General features: G+C 37.4%; 1 protein-coding gene across 6 annotated transcripts in view; it reads left to right on the forward strand.

Moving 5' to 3' along the window:
- Nucleotides 1-19,371, forward strand: part of tbc1d1 (TBC1 domain family member 1) — a 55,316-nt gene that overhangs the window by 25,814 nt on the left and 10,131 nt on the right. For 4 of the 6 annotated variants that reach the window (XM_023333158.1, XM_023333159.1, XM_023333160.1 and 1 more), the window contains 12 exons: nt 1,277-1,393; nt 1,551-1,676; nt 2,106-2,254; nt 2,472-2,735; nt 4,257-4,373; nt 4,527-4,640; nt 4,809-4,942; nt 10,264-10,464; nt 13,921-14,082; nt 15,451-15,609; nt 18,032-18,132; nt 18,249-18,392. In XM_023333158.1, the coding sequence (XP_023188926.1) occupies nt 1,277-1,393; nt 1,551-1,676; nt 2,106-2,254; nt 2,472-2,735; nt 4,257-4,373; nt 4,527-4,640; nt 4,809-4,942; nt 10,264-10,464; nt 13,921-14,082; nt 15,451-15,609; nt 18,032-18,132; nt 18,249-18,392 (1,788 nt within the window). The remainder of the gene's footprint in view (nt 1-1,276; nt 1,394-1,550; nt 1,677-2,105; nt 2,255-2,471; nt 2,736-4,256; nt 4,374-4,526; nt 4,641-4,808; nt 4,943-10,263; nt 10,465-13,920; nt 14,083-15,450; nt 15,610-18,031; nt 18,133-18,248; nt 18,393-19,371) is intronic. The other 2 variants (XM_023333161.1, XM_023333162.1) reach the window with 2 other exon arrangements.

The raw sequence follows: 19,371 nt of genomic DNA on the forward strand, positions 1-19,371 counted from the left end.
TCAAAACTTTGCCTGAAGTGGCGCTTGTATTTCCAGTCTCCGGTCTGGCAGCCGAGTGTTGGTTCAGCCTCCAAAGCAAAAGTCCAAAACTTCAGGACAATAGCCTTGCCCAGCAACTCATGCCTTAGTATTTTTGTGGTTGTGTTTTCCATTTTTCATTGGTAGATTGAACAATGCTTTTTAAGAGATGTAAAGCTTGGGATATTATTTTATAACATAATCCTGTTTTAGACTCCTCCAATTTAAACGGATCCCTAACCTGTCTGCTGTGTTTCTTGCTCTTCGTGATGCTGCTTGTTCACTAATGTTCTCTAGCAACCATCTAAGCTGGATTTATTCTGATGTTAATAAGTCAAGTCTTTATCCTGGATTTTTTGTTGAGATATGAGAGAAAATGGTTCTAATGCTTCCTGAAGGCTTCCTGAATGCTTTAACCCAGTGGTCTCTAACCTTTTTAGTACCGCGGACCGGTTACGACTTCGCAAATTTGCTGCAGAAGGGGGCGGGGGGTGCGCGCGCATAGGGAGGAGACCGAAACCGATGCGGTTTGTGGGCTCAATGTTGCCGCGCAAGACGAATCCGGTTAAAGGATTTTCAAAATAAAAGATCCTCCAGACTCAATACATAACATGGAAATATTTAATTATTTCTTGCGCGGCCCGGTACCAATTGGTCCACGGACTGGTACCGGTCCGCGGCCCGGGGGTTGGGGACCACTGCTTTAACCTTTTGGAACTGTGTGTCATTTTCTGTGTGCTTTTCAGTTATGCATTATTTTGTGCTGTATGCCATATGAAGTCTCCAATAAGATACAGAAATTTGTGTTTGTAATGTGATAATGTGAGGTTTAAATATCTGTAAACATTGTTGTTGTGCTGGGGACCAAAAATAGAGAAAGCACTCATCCATCTTTCATTTCTACTTGTCAAGCAGAAATGGTTTCAGTCAGAATTGCCAAATAAACCACATGTTCTTGGTTAGCATGGTGCTTCTATCTTAGTATCAATTACATGGTGATCATGTAAATATGTAACAAAAAACAGACTATTGCTTTAATCATCTTTTGCAAACCAAGCTGAAGGAAAAAAGGAAATGAATCCTGTTTTGATTTATATTTTCCCCATAACAATGTCATTGAATGTTCAGTGTTTTTTATTCCTGCTGTTTTACTCAGATCAAAAAACTCTGTTTAAATGTCTAAACTAAATACTTCCTATGGTTTATAAAACATTACTCTATGTAACTTTAAATCTGTATTTTGCTCTTGTGTGTTCAGCGGGCTCGTCCTAAGAGCGATCAGGAAGAAAATGAACTAGTGATGGCTTCCCTAAGGAATATGTATGAGGAAAAACAGAAAGCTCATCAGCACTCTTCTCTTGACAACAGCAAACAGGTATGACCTGCACACCTCCAAATTCATTTTCCTGATGTTATGAGCAGCATTTTGGATTGGTACAGTCCTAATTTGGACCTTCCTATTTTAACTGACCATGATGAGAGTTTGTGTTTTTTCGTGGTCCATGTTTGTTTGATCCATGCTGTGTGTGCAGGTCTCTGAAGATGCAGCTCCTGCACCTCAGGAGACACAACAGCAGAGCAGCAGTCGGCAGCGGCTGGAGCAGTTCAAGTCCAGAGCGAAGCGCTCTCTTACCGAGTCCTTAGAAGGCATCTGGAAGGTACTAAATTATATTCGGCCTCATTTAGAAAGCTGTTTTGGACAAGTATGCACTTATAATGTTTTCTTTCCTAACAGATAATACACTTTAAGCTATAAACATGACCCTTTTTTTCTATATAAATGCTCTTTTACCATTTTAATAAACTTTAAAATAAAATTAATCAAAACTAGAAACAACCTCAGAGAAGCGTGGAAATCTTCATTGACCAGGAAACGCCTGATTGGTGCATCTACAATTTTTCTTCTAGTCTTCTGAATATAAGCCAGAGTTTTGAAATAATGCTTAGGTGATGTTTGATCTTGTGATCTGTCTTATATGTGTTATTCTTATAAATGAGTGCATATGCCTTTAGAGATTCATAGCAGGTGTGAACTGATGAACGTAGTTAAAGTAATGTCTAGAACGTCTCATTTATGGTTTTTGTAGGGGAGCAACAAAGCCAAACCTCAGAGGGAGAACAGTCAGGGAAGTGAGAGCAGCTCTTCTTCTGGTGCTGTCAACAGTAGCAGAGGTCAGCCGTGCTTCGAGGACCCCATAACTCCCTCACCTCATCTACGACCCACCAGCCCACTCAGGTAAACCCACATGAAGGCTAAAGTTTGGTCATTTGTAATGTTTATTACATGTAGTTTGATGCATTTTGCTCATATGTGTGAACTAACTTCTATTTGCTACTTGGTGATTATCTTAAACAATTTTTTAGCTTCATATGCTTACTAAAACATATGAAAGCTAACTTTAGTCTCCATGCCATCTATTTATCTCTGCCGCCTTTCCTTGTCATCTTCTCAGAGGCCATAACTCCACTGGAGACTTGAAGCTTCTTGACTCGTCTATTCCTCTGACTTCGTCGTCCTCCTCTCTACCTGGTGATCCCGAGCCGCAGGGCTTCCGCCGACGGGCCAGCACCTTCAGTCATTCCCCCACCCCGTCGTCAGTGCTCGAGGACTCCCCCCTATACATGCAGACTCATTCACCACAGGAACTGAGTGCAGCTACGAAGCCCAAGCTCGTGCGACACTACTCTGTGAGCACAGACAATCCTCACCAAAGCAAGTAAGAAGTTCATATTTTTATATAGAAACCATAAATATGTGTAAAAGAAACTTAAAGAACATGCCCAGCTTTAAAGATGACCATAAATTGGTATTAGCCAGGAAAAACCTGAACAACTAAGGTAAGCATTGCAAAACCAGCTGGCTAAGTATGCATCAATCTGTCCATTTTGTTTTGTTTTGGTTTCTTTTACTGCTCTTTGGAAGCACGATAAGCAGAGATTAGAATTTGTTTGGAATTTGTTCAGCCAACTAGACTTGTTCTTCAGCATTGTTTTGGTTTATCTATACACTGTGTCAAACTAAACCTAACGACCTTAGGTTTAACAGCAACAATTACATTTTGATATTATTATTAAGTGGGATAATTAAGTGTTTAATACATCTCCAAGTTTCCTCTTTCTAAGAATGAAGACGTCTGCAATTTTCTTTGAAGGTACTCCTCAACTATGAGATACAAAGCTAAAAAATTTCAGAAAATCAAATTGAATGATTTGTAAAGGGTGCATCAAATATTTCTTTTCTCCACTGTATCTGAGTATAGGGCAGGCATAACACGACCTCTTGACTTTAGTCATCAGCTGCACCTTTTTTCCCCCTGAAACTGCTGCTAACCCATTTCCTCTTTTCTTTTTTACTTGTAAAACCTGCTTGAAGATATATCACACTAACAAAGCAACTGCACAACATTTCACCTCTTCCTTTTTTTTCTGTGGTGTAGAGTCAATGGGCCACGACTTTCTAGTCCTTCAGAGCAGGAAGTTTCTAGGCTCAATCTCAAAACTGTTCAAATTTTCTCAGTTAACATATCTTTACTGGGACAGTAATTAGTGTAAAACCTGGCTTGAAGTTAGTATACTACAATTTAGTAACATGTAGTATACTAAATTGCAGAACTGAAATTTTCAATTTATAATATTTTACTATCAGAATGTCATTAGATTGCATATTTGGTATATTTAGATGTTTTCAGTTCTGACAAAAAAAAAATAAAATCAAATTTTTAATATAAATTACCAAAATAACAGAAGAAACTGTTTCATGTCCACTTCATTGTATTCTGATGTTTTATGAATTACAAGCTAATTTCTAAAACTGAAATATATTTGCTGTAAAAGTTAATCATCATTATACTTCAACTATCATATGTTTGAGGTTTATATTGGCAGTAGAGTATAAATATATTTTAAATAAATTGTAGTATCTACATTTTTTAAGTATCTTGCATCACATTTTTATTTCCTAATAAACTTTGAACTTGATGTCCAGTCTGTTTGCATTACAGCACATTTACAAATTGGAAATCATCTTTATGTATTCTATGAAATGGGATTACCCTAAATGTTTGATTACTTATTCTCACTTACATAAATATTAAAACAAACTGTTTATCAAAAGTAGGTTTGAAACTCTTCATATCATCTTCCTTTTTCCAAATTCTAAATTTTTTTCTAAAGTTAAAAGGGCCAAAGTCTATGACTCTCTTCTGTTTTATTCCTTCTTTATTTGCACCAATTTTCAGAAATCTCCCAACCGACTCCACCCTTCCTCCTCTTCCTCCCTTTCCTTCATGCCATTCTCCTCTTCTCCTCCATCATCCTTCCTCACCTTATGCTGGAGCCCGTTTCAATAAAAGAAGGTGAGAGTGTGGTTTTCAGTTTACCTCTCTGCAGTATCATTTCATTAACTGTTTCTTTAAATGATTTCATGCAACATATCTTTGTGTGAAGTGGGTCCATGTTTTCCTTTTCTCATCTGTGTTTTGCCTCCTGTTCCATCACCTCCATCTCAGTCCTCTGGGTGGTCTCCGTGCCCGTCTGCACTCCTCCTCCTCTGTCCCTAACTTTCTGAAATTTCAATTTCTGGCTCCTGTCCAAGAGAACGATTGTCCCGAGCCAAAAAGCAGGTACACATATACACAGAGTCATCATATCTATATGGGTGTGCCAAGTGCTCCATGAATCCCTTCTCTTGTATAACTCATACATGTGTAAACCGTAATGTTTTGTCCTGTCTTACATAATGACAGCTTATGTTTCCATCTGTAACCACACTTGTGTGTTTGTTCTTTCAGGGATGTTGCTGCTCTCTCTACATCAAGAGCAGCTTGTGTGGCCGGTGAAAGTCCACTGCGAAACCACAGACACTCGTGGAGGCAGCAGATCTTCCTGCGGGTTGCTACTCCTCAGAAAGGCGCAGACCCCACGGGTAGGAACTCATAATATTTAATAAATGTCCTCTTTTTTTCCCCCAATGTAATTTGTTTATTTTCATGATGTAGACAGTATTTTTATTTCTCTTATTGTACAAGTTGTAAAATCAACTCGTTTTCAGTCTAAAAATGTTAGCCAAAATGGTAGGAGAAAGAAGCAGCACATGCAGGCTGCAGTGACAAAACTTTTCCACTCTGTGTCACCCTTTTGTTCAAATTAATGAAGGTTTTTTTTTCCATCTTTACTGGAGACTGTTCCGTACTACACAAAATCCTTCATGAGATATTAAATGCACAGATGATATTTTTTACACTATTGTAAGGTAAGGTAACACGTTAAGAGACTTTATGGAACCAAAAGAACTCAGAGCAATTTTCTGCTCGTACATAGACCTAACCTGCTGAAGTATCAGAACCAAAGTTCCCTGTAGACTAGAAGCAAATGATAGAAAATATATTTAAATCATCACTTATAGAAACAGGCACGAATCGTACCTCCACAACGTTTTCTGGAACTTTTTCACTTCTGAGAGTTTATTGTACCATTTTTTTATGTTTGTTAAAGCAAAAATAAATTTTTAATAAAAAACAAAAGTGGACAAATTAATTCGCAAGTTAAAAATAACAATCCGACCCAGTTTTTGGTCACTTTGACGTTAGCAAACATCATCAATTATATTTGATAGTTTGCACAATAAATCAAAATTCTTAACAGTATTAATTATTTTTACCTACTCAATCAAAATAAATTATATTCTAATACCCATTCCTAGTATATAATTCATAAAGCAGCACAGTTTCTACTATTTTGGTACTTTGTCCTGCATTACTGGTGTAAAGGACTGCATACTCTTTGACCAGTTAAAATTTCCATTTGGAAAATTACAGGAAACATTAATCAGACTCGTACTCTTGAATAAACCCAGCGCATTTAATAACAAAGCTCTTCTTAGAGTGGATAAAGCTGAGACTAACCAGCAGCTTACACTTAATATCTGAAAGGTTTATATGAATTATAGGATTATCGTGATACCCTGCAGGGCACACATGTTCAAATCTCAAATCCCAGATAATCAAATTTATTCATCAGCTTCTGCTCTTTTCTCTCTTTTTAACGAGGGTTAAAATTGAAAGCATATGTTGAAAGTATTAAAAATCTCAATTTGATGAAAGAAATTATCTTTCAGAAAATAAAATAAAGAATCAAGTATAAAAATTTCCAGTTTTCCATACATATTTCTTTTATCCCTTCCTTATTCTCAAACTCCACTTTTCCAAACTGCAAAAGAACCCTGTATGTATTCCTTACAAGAACATTAATCTTTTGACTACTTGAGCTGTGAAAATGTATTTTTCTATGCACAATTTATGCTTAAAATAATCAAAATAAAGAGTTGCAAACATGCAACCCAACAAATGACACAAGTTTAGTGTCTCCAAGGATGACTTGCATACGTTTTTTTGTAAACAAATATGCTGACAGGTGATTTGTGTTTCTAAGCTGTGATCGGTTAAGTCAACAATTCTGTCTTGTATTTTTCAGTCAGGCAGAACATTTGACAGCACTGTCAAATCCCAGGCTACTTCGGCACTGTTCTGTTAAAGTATTTCTCTTAATTTTAAGCAAGTAATTTGTTTAATATCATGCAATATCAATCACCTGTCGCAGAATTTGTTCACAATGAAATGTATGCAGATCATCCTTATAAACACTAAACTTATTACTCTTTGGCTTGCATAATATTAAATCCTATGTTTTTATTAAAAAAAATAGATTTTGGCAGCTCAAGCCGTTGAGTTGATGTTGTTAAGCTGAGTTTGGTATAAGCACTTTGTATTATCTTGTTGCTGAAAATGTGCTATATAAATAAAATTACCTTCACCTTTTAAGTAGCTGGACAGTGACAGGTTTTGTCATCTCTAACTGCTTGAATTTGCACATGGCCAAAAATATTGTTTTTACAACAAAAATAGCCCATTTAAGCACTTTTTTATGCCCGCTAGAGATGCCAAAGACCGTGGTGTTGATCTTTTCACGTTAGTTGTGTGTTTACCAAACAAACACGGTAACTACAAGTAAGTCACAACCATGTAATTATGACAACAAGAAGGGATGGGATTCTGCTGCTTCATGCACATTCTGGTGGAGCCATGACTGTCCGAGGTTAAATAATCCAGATTTTTGTTTTTCAGTTTTGCTTAAGAGTTATTTATTAGAGAATCTCCTCGCTAGATGTTTTTGGTAGTATTGTATCGTATGCTCAGAGAGAGTCTTGGGAGCTTTGTGATAATCCAAAGAAGGTTTTGTAATTGATATTGTGATTCCAATGTATTAGTGTAACATTTTCATGCGCTCCTGATATTGTCCAATCCCACTGTCCAAACACAGCATGTCCCCTTACAAAAAAATATCAAAAGACTAAAACAGAAACTTTGGTGTAAAATATACAACCTTCCTGTTGTCTGCTTCAAGTCTTGCTCTCTTTCACTTTCTCACAGCTCTGATGAAGCTTCGATGTGTCTCATCATGTCGGAGGTGTAGAAATCACAGTTTTCTATCACCACAGAGACTGAAAATAATAAAATTTTAGCCTTCCTCCAGTGCTAACAACTTCTGCTCCAAAACTGTTGTCATGGCGATCTGGTAGCAGTTATGTACTGTGCGCTAACTCATCAGGTGGTATAGTAGTTATAGAAAAAAAATGCATTGGCTTGAATTAGGCCATTACAATGGAGAGACTGAAAACTTGAACAGAGTGGATAGTAAGAATATTGACATTCATTTATCACATTGATTCTCCAGCAGAATGTATTATTTTGTGCAATTCTTCCACCTTGTACTGGGAACACAGAAAAACAATTCATATCCCCTGTTTGAATTAGTATATCTTTACAGCCAGCAAAATATTTGTAAATCTCTGCTGTTCCCTATAGCTAACCCTGCTAACATGGCTACCTCACACTTTTTAGACAGCTTTCCCTTTTCCCAACCAGATATTTACCTAAAATATCCATGAAGCATAATTAAAATGTTCACTTCTAATTCTTACATGATGGAAAAAACATTATTTATTGCATGAGTCACTGTGTAAAAATCCCACCACTTCCTGCAGTGCCTTTATGTTACTACTGGGATACATCAGCAATTTTCATTTCTACACATGATGACTTTAACATTAATCACAACTATAAATGTTGTGGTTTATGAAATGATCACCTCCTCTAATGCAGCCATAAAAACATTTATACCAATATGAAGGTTGTTTTCTGCAGGGCTAGTCGTGACTTTAAATGTCCTCCCCATGTCTTCACCACCATTCACACCCACGCAGGATTTTTTCTGGGGTGGTAACTTTATCTAGTGAGTACGTTGGGGAATGTGGGACTATTGTGTCCTTTTCATCTGCCATCCCACTGCTGTTCATTAGGGAGTAGGGAGGGCGGGCCTGTTTTCTGTTCATTACGCTTCCCTCCTCTAATGAAACCAGTAAGGAGCAGGGAAGACATCTGTCTGCAGAAATAAAAAGATCTGAACCAAACATTTAGTTTTGAGTCAGCAGTAGGAAAAACAGAGCTTTTAGCGGGTCATTACAAAGGACTTTGTCCTGGCTGAACGCAGCGCTATGTTTTGGTTGAGTTGGGTGTGTTTTTGTGAGCTCATGGGTGTGTCTAGAGAGTGTGTGTTGGCATGGGATGGTGGTACTTCAAGGTCATGTTGACAGTCCACACACAGACAGCGCCAGAGGAAAGCACCAGTCTTGTTGACCCACTTTGTATGTTTTGTGTGTGTTCAACAAAGTTCTGGCAATGCTGTTTGCCCAGGAAATGGCCTGTGTGCCGCTTTGCAGAAGTGAATGGTTGTGAGGGGTTTTTGTGTTTTATTCAGACATACACAGAGCCTTAGCAATAAAGGGTAAATTAGGATGAGAAAAACTATGCGATTTATCTATTTTTTTTATGCAGGCGAGACTCCAGCTATGAAGGTTTTTTTCACACCCCACGCCTCACAGAGGTTCTGTTGCAACAGTGTCACTGTCTGAGTTTGTCTAACAAATGCATACCTCTATATCTCTCAAAAGATCTAAATAGCTTTTATCTAAATTCGTGTGTTCGTCTGCATCACCCCTGAATCAGTCTGCGCGTTTACTTCTACCTGCAGAGCTATAATTCTTTATAGTGATGGCTGGTTTCAGCATGTCTGAGAAATTCTCTGACTCGGACATAAAGAGATAACTGTGCATAAATTGGCACAGAGTACACAGTTGTAATCCTGTTTGTCTATTTATGTATTGGCATCAAGGTTTCTCTGTTTTATAAGTTGTTTTTTTTCTCAAAAAGCTGTCTTGCATTTTTTTTAAATTTCCTCAGAAGAACTTTTTAAAAAGATCAGGATCAAGTATGCATACCTGTCTAGCACGGAAATATGTGTGTGTGCGGATGCTTGTTTGTGCATGTGGATGCCAAGGTAATCAAACTGATCATGATTTTCCTAAGAACTAAAACAGAAGCAGCACCATCTAGATAACTGGCATGTCCTTCCTCTAAACAACACAGGCTATTTTGAAAGTTGGGGTCCAGCCAGTACTTTGAGTCGACTTTTTTTTTTTTAAGTGTCCTTCCGCTGTGCTTCAAATTTTACTCACTTGTGCTATCAGTTGTAAATCACTCTATTTATTTTTTTCGTTTTTTGATTCTTTGATTTTAAACATTTCACCCCAGAATCAGTTTTTCTTTCCTCAAAATACATAGATTTTTTAAATAATAAATGTACAGGTAAATCAACCCCACCAATCTCCAGAGGACAGATCTAAAGCACACACAGGTGGTTATAGTAAATAGATGCCAATCAGCTATTAAATGGTTAACAGTGCAGTTTTCTACTTCTTTAAGTTGCAGTCACTTACATTTATTGTGCAACATAAACATTCTGGTTTGCTCCATTTTTCCAGCTATGAAATGTATAAGATTTTATTTCTGTAGCAGTGCAGAGGTCCGATGCGAGAGCACAAAGTTTCACAAATTAGAGATGTTTTTTAAATGAACGATAGAAAGAAGATTGATTTCTCCCAACATCACTAGTGTGAAAACTGTTAAGTCGTGCATCCTGCTGAATACCGCCACGGCATCTAAAGACAGCACAACAACTTCTTTGCACAATCCAAACAGTTTCCCTATGAAAGTTACCAGACTTCTGGGATTTTTGCATAATGAGCTGCATAACGATTGCAGCTCAAATCACAAACTAAGATCACACATTATTTTTGATTCTAGAATTAAAGCTATAATTTTTAAACCTATATTTTGTTTTCCATTTCAGAGCGGGTGGATCCCTGCCTAGATGGGGGCCTGATATGTGTGGGCCAGGTGTCAGGGGTAGGAAATGGAGACTCAGCCATGAGAGCCGTGCCAGAGGAGGGGACGAAGAGGAGCAAAGTGGAGCTGAGGGAGCTGTGGAGGAAGGCCATCCTACAGCAGATCCTGCTGCAGCGAATGGAGAGTGAGAACCAGAAACTGCAAGGTGAGATGGAAGCATGGGCAAGTGTAAATGTTACCTGCTTATTCTGGACGTGTCTTAACAAACCAAACTTACGTGATATTTGCTCATAGATTTGCAAAACATTCTAGACGGCTGTGGCATGAATACAGCAGCACACGGTGAGGAGGAGGGACTCTATATGTAGAGACAATTCTGGCCTTTTTATTGGAAATAACACCAGCTTAATATCCAAATTTAACAATATAAACTCATTGCAAACGTTAATGGATTTGAAATTATGAATTAATCATCATAAATGTAATAAGATACACAGAGAAATGGACTGGTGATCAGGATCAGCAGATTTTCTACTCAGTTCTCCCTGACTTGGCTGGAAATGACAAAACTGTAATCAGTGAATACATCATGCATAACTCCAGTCAGCAGCTCAAAACGTGCCAAAATATTATTTCATCTTAAATACCAAAATCTATTTAAACAAAATCTTTTTACATTATCAGCGTCTTAAAGTTGTCAGTGCTTCATTTATAAACAGCTATCACTCTCAGTCAAAACAAGTTATTCTTTGTGACACACTGCCTGTTAAGATGTGCATTAAATATGATTCTGTAATTAAGGACACACCTTTTCTCATATAAAACCTACCACAACCACAAATTAATAGAGCATATTATGGTTTGTTTGTGACCTTGCATGTGTTTACCGGGAAGTAAAACTTCAGGGTGTGCCAGGAGCTCCACCTCTTTGATGACCGAGTTGGCATGGAGCTACACTTCAAGTAGCTGTTTGTCATTGCCATAACTATCTGTATTACTTGTAAACCCCTAAATGATACACACCCATCACGCAAATAGAAATGATCACCTCCGCAGTCGGGTGGAGTCGGAGATATTGGCGTGTTATTAAAAAAAAACAAAAAAAAAACCCCTGCTGAATCTCTCTAAGATAACAAATTTTCTACAGTCGTACGCCCATGTTTGTATTTTTACCACGTTGAATCTTCCCGGCAGAGTGCTTGTTTGTCTTTTCTTACTTTGGAGCTCCACCTTTGTGTCCTATTTCTGCCCGTTAGTCTGTGTGTAGCTCAGTTTGTCTCTCTGCCCTGTTTATGGGTCAGCTATGAAAGCGCATGTGTGCGTTTCTCCTTCATTATGTGTGGATCTTTGTCAGCTCCTGGGTGGGGTATCCTGTCTTGTTTTGTGTTATCAAAGGCGGAGTGTTCCGGCAGCAGAGAAAGGGAACGAACCAGAGAGTAGGAGGCTAGGAGAGACTGGAAGGTGGAGTCACTGCATGCCAGCTGGGCTGCTGCCAAAGAGCGAGTCTTGATGGACTTGATTCTGCTTGCTCCAGGCAGATAAGACAGACAGCCTCTATTCTTGCTCTGGGTGTGTCAACCACCAGCTCCTTCCAGTTTTTTATTTTATTTTTTATTGTCCTCTTTGCTTTCCAGGTCGTCTCCATTATGTATCTCTCTTTGACTGCTGATTTTTCACTTTATAATCAGCATTCCTTTGCAGCTTTGAAAAATATGGAATTTGATTTAGATATTTTACAAGTCTTGATAAGTTTAGGAAAAGAAAATAGAGCAGGGAAAATGCCTATATATTCATACTATATTTCTATTTTCTGTTTTAAAAGTTATATCCATCTGTCTGTCACATATCTCTCTTCTTTCCCATCTACTGTCCCTCTTACTTTCTTAAGCTTTCTCACATGCTTTTGTAGGCTTGTTCAAGATATTTTAAGCTTGTACTCACTCAATAGATAGATCTGCATGGCATTTTTAATGTGTATTTTATTGATTTTTAGTTTTTGTACATCACAAATCAGTGGGAGAAAAAATACTGAGGCTCCTAGTTTGTGTTGCAGGTGTTTGAGATTTGATTCCTGAACATAATCCTTTCTGATGATTGTCAATGAAGGTCATTAGTGTCATGAATCTATAAGGCCAAATACCTTTTACTTCAGTCTGTGAAATTATGGTCTTTGAATGTGAAAAATTTGAAGGAACTTTTGAAAGCATTTCAGAAAAACAATTTTAACTTTCTAATGCTCTGAATCTGGCATTTAATATACTTATTACATATTTTTGGTTACTTGTGTTAAAAGCAGCCTACCAAAGTGGTTGTGGTGTAACTTCAGTTGTCTCTGGATGTTTTTGGCTACAATTTTGTGATGCAATGATGATGCCATAATACCTTCCATTTCCTGGAAGATATAAAGGAACAGTTTGTAATGAAACACGCTACTCTGTCTCCATCCTGTCCCAAAGTGCTCATATCACTCCTCCAGATTCCCGGCCAAGTCACAGGCGGTCACTGGGTGTACGCCGCACATGACTGGAAAGGAGGAAAGAGGGAGAGCACAGGTCATGATTGACACAAATGTGGAACTATCTGAGTCAGGAGAGCGAAGCAGAAAGAAATAGAAGCAAAGATGAATTGTGAAGAGCCTGGGGAGGCAGAGAGGAAGGGTGCGGTCAAAAAAGAGAGGAACAGCAGAGGGGTGTTGGGTGTTTCCTCACCTTCTTTGATCAGGGTTGTGAAAACGGTAACAGAAATCACAGTTTTGTGTTTTTTGTTGCATCAATCTGACACTTCTGGGCTTGGTTACACCATGCAAATGAATTTCCCTCAGCAGGAAGAGGTTGTAGCCATCTACCTATAATGACTCTAATGTTCAATAACATACAGCAATTAAGTTTTCAGGGTTTTTTTTTTTTGCTTGTTGGAAATTACAGATATCCGAAGCATAATATTACTGAATCTAACTTTTGCAGAAAAAAAATATTTGTATGGCTGTTTAATAATGTTTCTGCATAGGAATGCATGAAATTAACCTTCTAATTATGAAGATGTGATGTGGCATGTATCAGCTTTGCAGCCACCGCCCAGAGCTTCCTAATAAACAACATTGTGTTATTGTCATGCTGAGTGTGAAACCAAAGAGGGATGAGGTCAGAAAAAGAAATTAAGAAATGTGTGAGAAGGCTGGAAAGAAAAACAAGATATACTGATATATCAGACTGCCGTAATATAAATGCAGTTTTAAATGATGATTCTGATAAACTGTATAAATTTATTCCAGATGCAAAATATTTATGCTTTTTTACATGTCAGTTTATCAAACATTTTGCTGGAGATCATCAAAATGGGTTTTGGACCCTTGAGTCTTGATCAGCAGTGGTTTTCATCTTGGATGTTTTTTATTTGTTGTTTTTTTTCATACTGATCGTTGAATCATTAATAATAGCAAATAAGAATCCCGTTCACAATAAAAACCTGGAGAGAAAATATATTTGCACCACTTATCCAGCTGGCAATTATAAACTCTTCCAATGACATAAAGGTAGCAAATATTTCCTATCAGGTGATCATGTGACAACAAAGACAACTATGACTGAATTAAAGCATTGGTCTGTGACTGGTTTGGTGTATTCAGAGATTTACCTGTGTTGTTTTTGTGTCTGCTCAACAGCCTCAGAGAGCGATCTGCAGAACAAGCGCCTGAAGCTGGATTATGAAGAAATCACTCCATGTCTGAAGGAGGTCACTGTGGTGTGGGAGAAACTCCTGAGTACACCTGGCAGAACAAAAGTCAAATTTGACACAGAGACCATACATGCTGCAGTTGCACAAGGTACTCATTTGACTTCTCGGATAGATGCATACAGCAGTGCTGCATGGAACTATTTGTTCAGCCCTAAAATCAGCAAACATTCGCAAATATTGACCTAGACGTGATGTAAGGGCTGTGCTGATTAAGTTTCTTTTCTCCTCGAAACTCATCTGAGTCACTTTAGATTTAGAGTTTCTGTTTTCTACATACCAGGACGCAGCAGAGTTCTAGATATTTAGTCATCTGTATTCTTCATACTTTCAGCACCTTTTTTTAAAACTGTCCACATGGTAAACATTTTTTTCTTCATTAGCAAAAGAAAAACCCCACAGTATTTATGTAAATTGAATTCTAAATATTATTGATTTATGTTTTGTATAGCATATTTCGCTAGATGATGTGGGATTGTACAGTATATGAATGAAGACGGGGAGACAGTGGTGAGGTGTGCAGTCGGAGTCAGAGACTTGGTTAAAGTACTGATCTCCTCTGACTCTTTTTGTTTGGAACTTTGTTTCTGTTTTGCTTGAAAGCCTTGATTGGCTGCATGTTGTCACTTATGTGACAATTGCCTTTCATTCATTTTACCCATTTCCTTTTCTTTCCTTTTTTTTTTTTTACCACCTTTAGCTGCTTGGGGGTCAGTGCTCTGTTTTGTCCATTGTGCAAAACCATCATCTCTTTTACTTATTTATTTATTTTCTATCAACATTAGGAAGATTATCTCTTGATATTAAAACTAATCTGAACAGTGGTGGAGTTAAACTCATGCATGACAGCTGCAGAGTGAAAACCTTAGGAAGAAATACAATAAATGTTAATATAAAAATCAAACAAGTAATTTGATTTTAAAGAAGTCACAAAACTTCAGCAAATGTGACAATCATTCCCTAAAAGCCTTTAGATGCAATAACATCTGATATTAGTGGTGCTGGGTGATAAATCAATTTTATTAATCAAATCTTCTGTTTATGAAGATTACTTTTTTCGAAAACCTGGATTTTTTTTTTTTTCACTAATCAACTCCAAGGGTTTCCATAGTTCAGAGTGATGTCAGTGCACCAAGGGCCCACTGTCTTGTTTTACAAGCATATTTTATAGCTTGTATTTAGTTGGACTTTGAATTCAGGTCAACTCCCAAAAGGAATGACTAAAATAAAGGCAAGTTTTTCAAAATACTTTCTGAAAGGCAGGGGGGGAAAAAATCCAGCACGTTCAAAATAGGAAACTGTATCTTGCTCTGCTCTTATCAGTCGTGTTATATACATGCTATGCAAGTACAGGCCATAAACCATATTTTACAGTCTGATGTCAAATCTTGGTCTCATTAGAATTTTTAGGCATATTTGTCCCAAATCCAAGCATCACTTTTCTGCCTGTTCCTGACAGGTGTGCCAAGGCAGCATCGAGGTGAGATCTGGAAGTTCCTCTCTGAGCAGTATTTACTCCAGCAGACGGTTCCCTCGCGGCCCCCCTCCAACCACACTCCATACAAAGAGCTTCTGAAGCAACTCACCTCGCAGCAGCACGCCATCCTCATAGACCTCGGTAACATAACCACACCAAAAAGAACATTTTTACAATCACACGTATATTCAATACTATATTTATTTACTTTTACAGGTCTTAAAATGCGCCTTAAATCCTGCTTTTACCTTTTTTAAAAGAGGAGTTTTACTGCTGGAGGCAAGAAGTCCCTTTTTTTTTTTACTCTCCTGAAAATTGTCTTTTTAAACTGATGTCTTTTAATAGTTTTTCAGAGTTTTGCTTCATAAATTTTAGGGGCGTAAATGACAAAGGATATTTGTCATCATGAAGCACCATTTATAATAAAACTTTCACGATAAACCGACACCTTTGTTTTCATCTTACGATCATATGAGGTCTAAAACATGACATTCTCGTGTTTAAACACGTCCTCCATATTTCATTACCCTCTGCATGAAGGATTTCTGCTGCATTAAAGTTTGTAGTTGTAGCGATAAACAGAAGACGAGGAAAATTTGAAGGTGTATAAAAACCTTTGCAAGGCATTGTATGTGTTTTCTTCTGTTTGGTGCTTTTTCAAAAGATTTGATGTGTACAATATAAACAGTGTTGGCAGTATTTTTCTTTAACTTCAATCTAACAGCAAAACTACATTTAACACCTACCACCCAAAAACCCACACATGTGTATGTAGTACCTACACCCCACCCATATAACACCCACATATATGGGTAACACCCACACATCTATCCCTGCTGCACTTAACCTCCAGCGTTTTTGTTATTGACCCTGTGTCAATCATCTGGCTGAGCACCAGATAGGACCGTGATAACGAGCGAGACGCTTTACTGACGCGGCCTGTTGAGGAGGTGTGATGTGTTGTGAAGCTCATTGTTTGCGATATTGAGGAAGCAGAGCGATATATCAGTCAAAGCACTTGACCTAAAATGCTAATTTTTCTTGGAAACAATGCAAGTGTGTGAATTCGAGTGCTTCGACATCTGATGCAGACACGCTTTTGTTTGAGCTGGCTGCAGAGTCGTGTTCGGTATGTTCAGAAACGTAAAGCCCTCCGAGCGCATTCCTCACATACGAACTCACAGGTTCCTAATTTTCTTCTTCTCACATCACAAGTTTAGATCTTCAGTCTTAAAGTAGACATGCCTTCTGATTTCATAGTCTCTTTTTACATAAGTCCATGTTTAAATAGCTTTCTTTCCCTAATTAATGAAATCATTATTTGAAAGATGCTTTTGGGAGTTCCTCAGGTTCTCTTTGTTTTTTATTAAAACTTGAACGATTGTCTGAAACATTTAAATGTGTCAGGAAAATTAGAGGAAATCTGTGAAGGAGCAAATACTTTTTCATGTATCTGCTCAGTTACTGAGCTTGTCGTCCCTCTCATAGTTTCCCAGTTAAAGTTTTTAAACAGTGGTGAGTTAATCATAGTGAGAGATGCCGCTTGTTTAGTTGGCAATAACAGCATTCATTTAGTGAACGCTTGGTCGTTTGTTGCAAATGATGCATCTGCATCTAAAAAATACTTCTGACATCAACATGTGAAAAGTTCAGCCCTTTCTGCTGGACTTATTAATACAGTGTAGAGCTGATCTGTTGATTATTTGGATTAATTGATTAACAATCAGATAGTGAGATGTGATTAGGAGATTTTATTTTTTACAGAATTTGAACAAGGTGAAGCTAAATTTATGCCACTTAAGGAGTACCGGTTAGAACATATTTGCAGACAAAGAACGTCTTCATCTTAAATGCAAAATATTAATTTGTTTACAGTTTGGTCTGTTTACTTTTCCGAATATGTTTTCTTTTTCAGCAAGGGGCCTTTGTTTGAGTCTGTATAATTCAGTTAATGATTAATTGATTATTAAATTAGTTGATGATTATTTCAATAATCAATTAATCACAAATAATCGGATTAATCATTTCAGTCTGCTGGCCTTCAGTGCTCAGCGACAGGCAGTCACTGCCCTTTAGTCAATACAGCAGGAAACAGTTCTGGTCTCTCCAGAACTTTCTCTGGTATCTTTTTAATAACAATTTGAAAGAAAAGGTTGGTGGTTTTAAAGTGGTAGCTTTTTAAGCCATTTATAGAATAGAATAGAATTACTTTATTCATCCCAGCAGGGAAATTACTTCGCAGTTACAGCATAGAGACAAGACACAACCACAACCACCACTGAGTAGCAGTTGTAGACAAAATAAAAAATAAAATAAAATATAACATGCTGTTAATATAAAAGCAACTTAGAGCAGTCCTTGCAAAGATTCAAAAAATGCAGATACAGTATGTATATGTAAATATATGTACAGCAAGTGTGCCACAGTGCAGTTGTACAAAATTGATTTCTCTTATTAATTTACTCTTATTAATATTTTGTCATTAATTTTAGCTCTAGTTAGGGCGCTCTTAAAGGTTCCTTTAATGATAAATAAGATGGTAATGTCTTTTTTTCTCCTCCAGGTCGTACTTTTCCCACTCACCCATACTTCCAAGCGCAGCTGGGAGCAGGGCAGCTCTCGCTGTTCAACATACTGAAAGCTTACTCTCTGCTTGACCCCGAGGTAAGTTTTTTGTTTTTTTTTCTTTCATATTCCTCGGTGGAATAAAAGTGAATGTCAGGTTTCATTTTTCTTAGAGGCATAAAATCTCTTGCTTACAATTTATCTTATTGCTGTAGGTGGGCTACTGTCAGGGCCTGTCCTTCATTGCTGGAGTTCTGCTTTTACACATGGGGGAGGAGGATGCATTCAACATGCTCAAATTTCTGATGTTTGATGTCGGGCTTCGTAAGCAGTACAGGCCTGATATGATTATCCTGCAGGTAAGATGCAGATTGTTTCCCATCTTTAATATAGTAAAAAACATCACTATTATTTATGATGGTTGGCTTTGGTAGAAATTTATTAGAATTGAATCTTTGGCACTTGAATTTCCTCATCTGTGAAGACCAGAGTTAAGCTTTTAAATACACTGTTGGTGTGCTGGGTTTTTCTTGTCCTTGAGCGTCTATCCATTAATGACGCTCTGACTGCACTGGTAAGATTGTTAGATTAGCATTTTATTTGATCTTTCACTTGGACAAAGCTAAATGCAGATATCAACTCTCATATTACAGCTGATTTTATTGTGGTGTAAGAATGAGGTTAACCACCAGGGATGAACTTCAAACTGATGCAGCTCAGAGTTTTAGACATGAAACCTGAAAACTAACTGCAACCTGGTGGCAATTTGCACATGTATATTAATAAAATATGTGTTGTAAGATTTTGTTTTTGTGAAGGACAAAATTCCAATGACATCTGCAGCACTGAATAAGCACCGTCATTAACCGGCCTGTATTAAAGCACCAGATCTATTAAGAAAGTTGGCTTCTCAGTACTTAAAGTGTTACCTCCCCGGGTGAAGTTGTGACAGCATCTGTTAGATATTTTCTACATTGGTCATGTGATGTTATATATTTGTGATTACGTGCATCTTTTTGCAATATCTTCAGTTAATAATCATTAACAAGAGTGACTGTATGTATTTATTAACTAATAATAGTCAAGGAAGGAAAGTCAAGTAAAAAGCTACCAAACTACTAGCATTATAATACAACAAAACACCTGTGGAACAATTTAATATACAGTAATTACATTAAACAAATTCTATACAGTCTTGTTTTCTCAGACTGTCTTCTTCCTGCAATTTATATTAAATATTAGACCTAGGTGAAGGTTTAAAAACTCAATGTTTGGCTTGTAATTGATTCACCTTTAATTAAATGTAAGGTAAAAGTATAACTTGTTGTGGGCCTATCG

Source organism: Xiphophorus maculatus, chromosome 5 (genome assembly GCF_002775205.1).
Source record: "Xiphophorus maculatus strain JP 163 A chromosome 5, X_maculatus-5.0-male, whole genome shotgun sequence".
Lineage (NCBI taxonomy): Eukaryota > Metazoa > Chordata > Actinopteri > Cyprinodontiformes > Poeciliidae > Xiphophorus > Xiphophorus maculatus.